General features: G+C 53.3%; 1 protein-coding gene across 15 annotated transcripts in view; it reads right to left on the bottom strand.

The window, feature by feature from the left end:
- Positions 1-646: 646 nt before the first annotated feature.
- Positions 647-10,219, bottom strand: part of WNK1 (WNK lysine deficient protein kinase 1) — a 129,891-nt gene continuing 120,318 nt past the window's right edge. For 12 of the 15 annotated variants that reach the window (XM_070788670.1, XM_070788673.1, XM_070788671.1 and 9 more), the window contains 6 exons: positions 9,650-9,844; positions 8,704-8,796; positions 6,206-6,247; positions 4,714-4,740; positions 3,702-3,889; positions 647-3,275 (listed from right to left, as the gene is read on the bottom strand). In XM_070788670.1, the coding sequence (XP_070644771.1) occupies positions 2,958-3,275; positions 3,702-3,889; positions 4,714-4,740; positions 6,206-6,247; positions 8,704-8,796; positions 9,650-9,844 (863 nt within the window). In that variant the 3' untranslated portion in view covers positions 647-2,957. The remainder of the gene's footprint in view (positions 3,276-3,701; positions 3,890-4,713; positions 4,741-6,205; positions 6,248-8,703; positions 8,797-9,649; positions 9,845-10,219) is intronic. The other 3 variants (XM_070788682.1, XM_070788683.1, XM_070788684.1) reach the window with 1 other exon arrangement.

The raw sequence follows: 10,219 nt of genomic DNA, 5'->3' as shown, positions 1-10,219 counted from the left end.
CAGGCATGCCTCTTCTTATTGCACTTCACATTGTTTTTAAAAAACAAACAGGTTTTGGCCACCCCGTGTGGAGCATTTTAAAGATTTTTAAGATACAATGCTAGTGCACATTTCAACTACAGTGTCATGTGAACAGTATTCATATGGATCAGAAAACCAAAAATCTGATGGAAGCAGCCATTCAGTTTCAGTCCAGAGGCAGCTGGAGCCCAGGCCTGTCTGTGACGTGGTGCCCGAGACAAGGACCCCCATGGCAGGCCTCGGCCACCCAAGCACCCCCGACCCCTCACCTGAGCTGCAGAAAATTTTTTTCTGGTTTTGGTTATTGTTACCGCTATCTTCCTTGTCTGCAGCATCAGTTAAGGTCAGAATCACTGAAAAAGTTTCTGGAGATAGGAATCCAGTTATAAATTGCATACAAGTCATATCAGCTAATGTGATCACGAAAAGGCACCTGCTGAAAATGAATCCCCACAGCTCAATAAAACCAAGTTTGGTTTACTCGCGTGGCTTCGTCACATGTCCACAAGCACAAAGTGCACCCACAGCGCCAAACAGGAGTGACGGCTGCCAAGAATCCCCAAGGTTTGAATTCAGTTTATTTTTGTTTAAACAGTGTACATTGTTAAATAACGTAAGGAAAACATTTATAATTCAGAAAGATTTTTTTAATGTGGAAAAAGATACTCAAAGTGTACTATTAACACGAAAATAATTTAAACAGTTCAGTAGCACTGGTTCATTCCTCTAGGTTTCAGTTATTTCATCCACAGGAGGGGAAAAAAATCAACAGTAAGTAAAACCAGTTCTTACTTTCCATGTGAGTGAAGAGACCTCAACATCATTAAACCAAAGTGACCAGAGTCGTGCTGCACTTGGCTCCCTCCTTGGGTACAAAGTCCGTCCCCTCTGTCCACGTGTCCATTTCCCATTTCCTCAGCACTTCTTGTTCGGTCCTTACTCTTACCATTTCTCAAGGATTACAGGCAGAGAAAAAGTAAAGTTTCAAAGCAAAGCTTGGAGCACCTGCCCTTCTCATCTCTTACCTTCCTAAAAGCCTCAGCTTTCGTTTGCATCTTTGGGGCCTTGGCTAACTTAAAAGAAAATGGCCAACGAAGGACAGGACAGCCAGGCTCTTCCTGTCATGGAGATTCCTGGGTTGGGCCACTGAGGTGGCTCAGGGTCAAGAGAAGAAGCACCCCAAGATTAAGAGTCCTAGCTTCTTGCCCCATCTTCTGGGAGAACAGAGATCCCCAAAATAGGCAATGGGAGGATATTTCCTGAAGTTTCTGAAAATAAAGAGAACTGCCCATCACAACCAGGCATAGCACTAAATAATACTGGCTGGTTGCAGTTATTACTTGTGGGGAGTCTTTATATGAGAATATCCATTGTCACTCTAGAAACAAAGGTAGCCGGGAGATTATGACCCTGCAACCCTCTGGACATTATACAGAAGTGAGGAGGAACAAGCAGCCGTTCCTACGGTGCTTATTTCAGATGTGGGGCCACTTGCCACAACTGCAGGACCCCACGTTGAGAAATACACGGTACATTTGCACCAAGAGGAAAGGCAAGGCAAACAATTTTTCTTAGAGCAACTTTCTGCATCTGAGACGTTTCACTATCACATTTCCCAACTTAAAAACCAGCCCCTACCCGCTTCCTTTCTCTTCAGCCATTTCTTCTCAATCTTCTGAGTTCAAGCCCAGCGCAGGTAAGTAAGGCTTAGGGCAGCCGCTGGCCAAGCACCACGTCTTCAAAACACATCTGTTCTGCAGCCTCTAGTCTCTCGGCACCAATCGCACGCCACGCTCAGCCTGGTAACTGCCCGACTTGGTGACAGCCTCCCTCCTCATTTGTCCTGAAACAGTTTTCTGCTTTAACCACTGATGTCAACTTAACTTCTCACCCTGCTCATCTTACAAAACTGCTAAATGACTTGAAAAAAATACCCTTCCAGTTTCCTTACAACACAGTCCACTGCTGGGTCACACGGACCCACGCTCTCCTTCCACACACCCTCGCTGACCAGCTGACCAGGGTCTGACGAGAAGTTGATGCAACGGCAGAAGCGATAGAAGTCCAAGGCACTAAGCATCCAGCAAGCGGTACTGGGAGGACGGAAGTATTCAAGTAGAGTGATTTATACAATTTTACATTCACATTTATTTATCTAATACAATGGAAATACAAAGGAGAAAAGTGAAATCTCAGTAAGTAAAGGACAGAGCTAGCCTTTTTAAGCCTTTCATATTTTACTTTTAAACTACTGTTGTCCAACAACATTTATACATCACAGTGTTTCCACATCAAAACTGATGGCAAAGTTACATGTCCGCAGGGAACTTAATTTTTTTCCTAATTGCTAATGCTGCAGTCAAAGCTGCGAATATCATTTGCTTAAAGCACTAATGACCTATTGTAAGAAAGGGCTGAAACCTCCATCCCTCCCCTGGTGTCTGCACTGGGTTCTAAAGACTGGCTGGATTGGGGTCGGGGGTAGGGGGAGACAGGAGAAAGAAAAACAGTGGGCGACAGGGTAGGAGAGAGCCCAATAGTTTAAATTTTTTGTCTTGTGGTTTATATTCTTGAGGGAGTAAGTAAGGGGTTGGGGTGGCTACCAAAATGAAGAGCCCCACCACCTGAAAATGTAGACGGCTCTGCTTTTCCAGAGCTCTCTAGGAGCCTTCTGACCAACCCCACTTCCCAATGGCTCGCTGCTGGGTCTGGGCAACGACAAAGCGCACACAAGACAGCTGCCCTCCCCTCCTCCCACTCAGGCGATGGTGAGGGCGGGGGGCTCCACTCCAAGGGCTCTAAGCGGGATTAAAACATTCCTTTCTGGCAAGAAATGACCAGTTAAATGCAGCACTAGTAGTCAGCATATAGGCTATGCCCCCGACCCCCCACATTCCATCTCCTGTCCCCAAACCTGCCCCAGGATCGCCTCGGGTCTACGTGGTCCGCAGGTTGGAACCTGGGGGGTTGCTGATGGATTTCTGCAAGTTGCTGATGTTGAAATTCTGTAAGGAGGCTGTTCCCACAGGCTGGAACTGGCTAAGCGGCTGGGGTGCCGGGCCACCCGTCCCGCTCCACTGCGTGCCAAACGGGGGGGTAGGGAAACCGTACTGCTGAGGGGGGCACATGGACTTGGGGAAGTGCCCTAGAGAGGTAGCTGACGCTGCAGAGCCGGGGGCAGAGCCGCCCAGGTTTGAGGTCATGGAGACGCACAGCTGACCGGGCGCAGAGAACTTCCTTGCCATGCCAGGGCCCTGGAGAGAGAACAGGCGGTGAAGCCGTGCAGGTGGGACGGGTACAGGGCGAGAGAGAGTTCTAGGCCTGGGCTGCTCTGACCTTACAGGGTCGGGAGAACAACTCCCAGACAGCCTTTCATCACCATCACTGGCTCCTGACACTCACCACATACCTGTTCTGACTGGAAGGGGGTGGCATCGCATGCCTCGCATGAGTGGCGCAAGCACACACCATTCAGAGTGTTAAGGAAAAGGGAAGAAAAACTGGGCTGACTCAGTTCAGAGCAAGGAATCCAGGGAAAGAAACTAAGAAGGGACCTAGCTGATTGCTGTCTTTTTTCCCGGAAGTGCTAGCACTCAGGAGCCCCTGGAGGTGGTCACGGCAGGGTCCCCGTGCCCAGCGACACTCAGACAGGCAGGAGGAAGCACGAGGGGTGCGCTGACCTCATAGCTCACGTGTCCTTTGCTTCCCCGCCTGCCTGAGAGACTCATGGCGTCCCGGGCCCAGTTGTCCACCAGCTTGTGCAGGTCGTCCGTGAACATGCCCTTCCTGCTGGACGTCACGGCAGGAGGCGGAGCCGGGGCGGCCTGGCTGCTCACGGCTCCCCCAACGGCGTTGGTGCTGCTGGTCCCTGAGGTCAGAAGAAGCAACAAGGCACGCCCGTTAGAAGGGACTTGGGTGGTGACTTCGGGAGAGGAGAGACCTCCCACGATGATGAAGGGCAAGCCCAGGACGGGGGGATGAGCCAGGGAGCCATGCAGAAGGGAGGTTTCAGGGTCTCAGGAGCCAAACGCTGCGTATAGCAGGGCCGGGGGAGGCTCTCCTCAGGAGCTGCTGGGAGGGAGGAGGGCCGGGGCCTCGCTCCGCCCGTCCCCACGGTGTCGGGAGCGCGGACACTTGGTGCTAGGCCTGTGCCCAGTGCCCGCTGAGGAGAGCTGTGTGGTGTAGCCACCAAGCCTGGCTGCCCTGAATGCTGCAGGACAGGGCAAGAGCCGAGGGCCCCCTGAGCACGGGCAGGGTCCTCGCGGGAGCCGAAGCACTGCGAGCACAGGCCTGAGGAGAGCTGGGCTCCCAAGCCACGGGGGAACGGGGTCCGGGACGCGCTCAGCCGTTCTTCCACAGAGAGGGAGACGAGAGAACGCGTGCTCTGTTCAGAAAGCTTCTTCGCCTGGGCCCATAAACATGAATGCAAACATCAACTTGGGAGAGTGAAGGCTCAGCCTCTCCCAACTCCCTGTGAGGAAAGCACGAGGAGGTCTCTGTGCTGCGCCCAAGCCTCTTGGCTCCAGGAAGACACGGCTGCACGGCGGCTGGCTTCTCCCCGCCCTGCCCCTCCCCAAAGAGCAGGCACTCTCTGTGCACCCAGGGAGGCAGGGGGTGCGGGGAGCAGAGGCTCTGGGGCTGTGATGAAGGGTCTCTATGGTTTCATGAGGAAGAAAGGAGTCTGTGTCCTGCCTGATTTCGGCTCTGCTGGAGGGCACACTGGCGATTATTCGAGAGGCAGGTTTGAGGGAAGAGGGAAAGAAGAGTCAGGGTCTTGTGTATTCCCCGCACCCCCACTTTCTTACCAGATCTCACATGTGCTGCAGAATAACTGTAAGCGGCCACTGTAAGGCATGAGCCAAGAGGACTCCAGATCCCCAGTCAAGGCCAGGGCTGAATGTCTACGTGCGGACACTGCCCGCTGTCACAGTCCAGCAGCGCCAGAAGCAACTCGCCCCCCACCCCCCAGGCCCCACGACGGGGGTGGCTCACCCGCCTGGGCTGGGCACCCAAGCCCGAGTGCGGGAGGAACAGCTGTCGTGAGGTGAGGCTGCCCAGCGCAGAGGTCCCGTGCTTCTCAGCACCCAGGCAACACAGCGGGCGGGGGCCGGGGCCGAGTTCCTTACAGGGCGGCACCCAGGAGGACAGTGGGACGCACAGGACACAGGCTTCCGGGACGGCAGCAGGGAGGCAGCGCAGGCGGGGACGGGGGTGGGGGTGGGTGTCAGCGCATGCACGAGGACCGTCTCGCCCCCCGCCCCCCGTGTGCGTGACCACGGCGGTGTGAGCTTGGTGGCGAGTGAGACGATGAGGACGACACAGAGGTCACAAGTGAGCAGAGCTGTCAGCAGCCACGGAGGGGAGCGCAGCTGCCACAGGCCGGCTCAGCTGGGTGCCGAGGCCCCTCGACACTGGGTGCAGCGTGGACACCGGGGGAGCGCCAGCCACACAGGCCACCTTCTCATCCTGGCTTCTGCAAACCGCCTTCCCACAGGAGGGTGACACACACCCCCCAGCTTTCCAAGCAGAAATTAACTCTAGGAAAAGCTGGCTTGGCTACTAAACCCAGGAGAATGGGGGTGCACGTGGTTGGTGGCAGCAGGAAAGCGGTGACGAAACCAGCAGAGCAGGTGTTTCTGAGACACGGCCAGCCTTCAGAGGACACTCACTGTCCTTTAAACCCTTCTCAGTTCTGCTCAAAAATTCTAAAAGCAGTGAGTGCATGCTTTCTCACCAAAAATGTTCTCCTGCCATATAGTCAGCCCCCACCCCTGCCCCCTTCTAGTAACAAGAGCCCACTATGAGCCACGCTTACTGCCCGCCTCCCAAGCACCGTTTTCTGGAAGAGCCCCTTGGCGGCAGCTGCCATTGTCTGCACCATCTACACAGCTGGCTGACTCCTCAGGGGGCGCGAGGCAGCCCCACTCGCCCTACACACACCCGCGGGCGCCCCCACCCACAGCTGTCACAGAGCCGGGTGTGGGCTGTCACCGAGAGCATGGACTGTGAGGGGACTTGGAATCTGGAAGGAGAGCCAGTGGCAACCACTGAGTGTGTTGAAGACGACACCAGAAAAGGGTGCAGGGCTGGGGTCCAGGAGTCGAGAGGCTGCGGGGCGCAAAGAGCTCAGGGCGACGGGCTTCACAGTCAGGGACCAGAAGTAACGGAAAGAAAGGATAATTACTACAGAGCTGGTTGCAAGGGCAGACTTTTTTCACCATCTTCCCTGAAGCACAAAGAGAGAGCAGTGTGTTAAAGATTAGGAAACAGAAGTAGAAATAATTAGACTCTCCAAACAGCACACCAGGGCCCAGCAGGAGAGAGGGAGGGGAGAGGGCCTGGGCTGCGCGGGGGCCCCTCCCGGCCCACGGCCCCACCCCACGCTGTCTGGAGGAGCGAGCCCCACACCAGGCTTCTGGGGCTCTGGCCTCACTGCTGGAACCTCGAATACCCAGGCAGTCTCTCCACGCCCTGGCCCCCTCCTGCTTCTCCTGCTGGGCTGTTAGGACGCACTGCATTAAATGCATTCGCAATTCCACCACAGGAGGCTGACAGGTGGCACCATCATTACAGTTCTCATTTAAACTGGCTAACACACTATTTCCAAACCCTAGACATACATACTAACCCCGTCCCCCCTAGAAAAATCTTTTAAAAGTATGTGGAAAACGAGCAACTTTCAAACAAAAATAAAGCATGAAGCCAAGCCGTGCTTCCAAACCATTATCTGTTTTGAGCACAGAGTGAAGCACCCCAGACTAGTTAAGACCCCAACACCCGAGAGCCCAATATCTCTGTCCATATTTGCTCTTTCAACTTTTTTTTCTTTTTGGCCACACCACACTGCTTTTGGGCCTTTAGTTCCCCGACAGGGACTGAACCAGGGCTCGGCAGTCCTAAACCACTGGGTTTATTTGCTTTAAATCTGCATCTTGCGATCTGCTCACAAAGGCTTACATGATGGACACTGACGTGCCTTCAACGGAGGCAGGATCTCTCATTCATCTGAACGACACTGTAACACCACCTACCTTTCCAAGTGCGATGGGAATGTTCTGAGCTAACCGAAGAGGTGCCTGTCACACAATACCTCCCTCACAAAAATGCCCTGGTCTTCCTCCTTCCCTCTGAGACACTACAGGCCACATAACACCGGACTGACACCTCCAAACACTTGTCCCCTGCTGTTACTGTCCCTTCAGTCATCTAACTGGACACAGGACTTCAAGTGCTGACTTAAGTGCCGAGGAGCTAACACTGTTGGTCAGCCTAGCCTAGCCAGGCCCTGACAGCTCAGCTGGTAAAGAATCTGCCTGCAATGCAGGAGACCCCGGTTTGATTCCTGGGTCCAGAAGATCCCCTGCAGAAGGAACAGGCTACCCACTTCAGTATTCTTTGGCTTCCCTTGTGGCTCAGCTGGTAAAGAATCCGTCTGCAATGCAGGAGACCTGGGTTCCATCCCTGGGTTGGGAAGATCCTCTGGAGAAGGGAAAGGCTACCGACTCCAGTATTCTGGCTGGAGAATTCCATGGACTGTGTATAGTCCATGGGGTCACAAACTGTTGGACACGACTGAGTGACTTTCACTCACCCACTAAGGCTTGCCAGGAAAGCCGTTGCCCTACCAAGCGGGGAAGGCCTTCCACCTCCCTCTGGGCTACACAGCCCTGGACTAGTGTTGTATGAGGCCCAAGGACCTCTGAACCACACTCAAGAGACGACGACAGTCCGAGCACATGCACTTAAAAAGTATGTCAACAGCCACATCAGAAGTTTGAGGCCTTAACAGAGAAGATCTTTTAAGCTCTAAACAAAGGTTTTTTACTTAAACCTCAGTTTTGTTTTTAAAATTCTCATTTCAACATATGCTTATCAACTACTGGAATGTGCCAGGCTGATTAGAGAGAAAAGACGTGTGCTTCCCTGGGCTCCTGCCTCGTGCCTGTGATCTCACCGGGTCTGTGCAGGACCACCCACACTCCACATGCAGGGAGGTGGGCTGGAGAGGCAGGAGCCTTGTTTTGGGGAAGAAAGCTGAGAAGTCCCAGCGATTTTGTTAAAAAGCCCATCTTGGCTTGCAGGTGCTGCCCCTCGGTCTTAGTGAGCTTAATTTATAAGACGAACTACACCAAAACCCTCTTTGAAACCCTCAGAGGGCAGTGGTGGTGAAAACATCCAGGGAAGAGATTCCAGCATCTTTACAATTGATAGGTGGTTATGCTTAACTGAGATTACGAAAACAAAAACAAAAACAAAAAAAACAACTTTCAATCTACTCTGAAAAATAATACAAAAACAGGGGTTCAGTTCTCCCTGCAGCGGCGGTCAGGAAGCTTGCTGTGACTCCTAATGCCAGAGCAAGGGGTAGCACTATGCATGGCTGGGCGCGCAGGCATCACTATGCTGAACGACCCAGCAGTCCCTTGCCCTGGACACCGTGCTGCCCTCTGGCACAGGCTGAGGAAGAGGCAGTTCTACCAGAAAATTCATTTTGAAGTTTACAGAAACCTATGATCAGATCTCCATCTTCTATCGTAATTAACAGAGGCCCAAACTTCTGAGGGCGACACTAGCTCAGCCAAGCCACCGCAGAGACGATGCACAGACACAGATGAGGGTGGACTGCGTGAGACAAGACCCGCGGCAGACACAGGGGCGAGGAAGAGTAAAGGTGTTACACACAAAGAGCCAAGCAGGGCGTACTCAGAAATCGCGTCCTCCTGCCGCCAGCTTTGAACGTCACCTGCTCGGACGCACAGTTAAACTTGGCACAGCCTGTGAGAGGGGAAGAACGGGGAGAACAGGGAGAGAAGAGACAGAACACAGCTACGAGACGTTAGAACCCGAGCTGAGAGCCAGATGTACTAGGACGGCACACAGAGGGACGAGCCTGCAGGACAGGCCTGCGCGCCAGAGGCAGGGGTCAGGTCTGTCCCCCACCAGCCCAGACTGCGCCACCCACCAGCACGCTCAGAGACAGGCTAATCTCTAACCTTCGCAAAGCTGCAGCAAAGGCACCTCCGTTTGCCATCTAGATTCCCCTCATTCTTTTCCACCCAGATGCCCAACAGCTTTTAAGTTTTGTCTAATGTTACTAAAAGGTCTTTCCTCTACAGGAATGTTCTGAGTGATCACTTTATTAAACCTCTGTTTATTAAATGACCTATACTTGGGAAGTAGATTAAAGGTAGCAACTTGAATTTTAGGGCTATTCACTTTAGTATGTCTCTCTCACACTTAGAAATTATTAAAGTCTACATTGGCTGAACAAATGCATTAACTTTCAGAAAGGGCTAAAACACCTAAGAATCTGGTTTCAGGAAACCCTAGTCCAGTATTAAATCATAAGTTCCAAATCCCAAAGGAGTCCTGCACCACACTGAGGCGTCACAGGGCTACTTTCTGCTGTAATCCCTTGAAGAAAACCTACTTCCACCAGAACGGAGCAGTGATCCCACCCAAGCGAGTTGCTACCCACCCCCCTCTGCAGCCCAAAGAACCATGTAGGCAGCAGGTTCCAGGTCAGCTGCTCCCCCAAGCCACCCGCCTGCCCCAGGCTTCTGCCCTGCATGTGGCTGTGTCTGCATTTCAAGGCTCCCGGAGGATGGTGGCTGCCTGTGGCTCTCACCTTGACCTGGCGCAGAAAGGCTTGGTACTGAAATGGCACCATCGCTGGTAAAGGCCGAGTACAGGTTGTCACTGGAAGGAGATGGCTTCACAGGCTGTAACAGCTGGTTGGGCCCTGTCTCCGGGACGCTGCCAGGAGCGGGGAGGGTCTGCTGAGGGTGCAAGACTGAAGCTGCACTCTGGCCAGACAGGGTACCTGTCAGAAGACACAGTGGTGTGAGGCAGGGCACAGCTCTCCCCCTGCCCTGGACAGTACTGTCTGCTGTTTGTCCCACCAAGGGAGTGATAACAGGTCAGAAGCTACAGACCAAAGGGCAAAAGCCTCTGGACGGGATGGGGAGTAAGAGATGAAGGAGAGGCAACAGGGCTGCAGGACCCCGTCCCTGAAGCTGCTGAGCTGCAGATAACCCGGGGGACTCAGGAGTCCAAGCTGGGTAAGATGACAGCACGTGCAGGAGACAAGGGAACGCCACTGCGTGACCTCAGCCCTGCCTTTTACCCTCTCATAGCTGAGAGTGGTCCACAGACAGTCTCTCCTTAGTCCTTCTGGTCCATGTGTCAATCAAGTACA

This window comes from Bos indicus, chromosome 5 (assembly GCF_029378745.1).
Source record: "Bos indicus isolate NIAB-ARS_2022 breed Sahiwal x Tharparkar chromosome 5, NIAB-ARS_B.indTharparkar_mat_pri_1.0, whole genome shotgun sequence".
In the NCBI taxonomy this organism is placed as follows: Eukaryota; Metazoa; Chordata; class Mammalia; order Artiodactyla; family Bovidae; genus Bos; species Bos indicus.
Note: the sequence above shows the minus strand (reverse complement) of the source record. Positions and strands in the feature narration are given on the sequence as shown.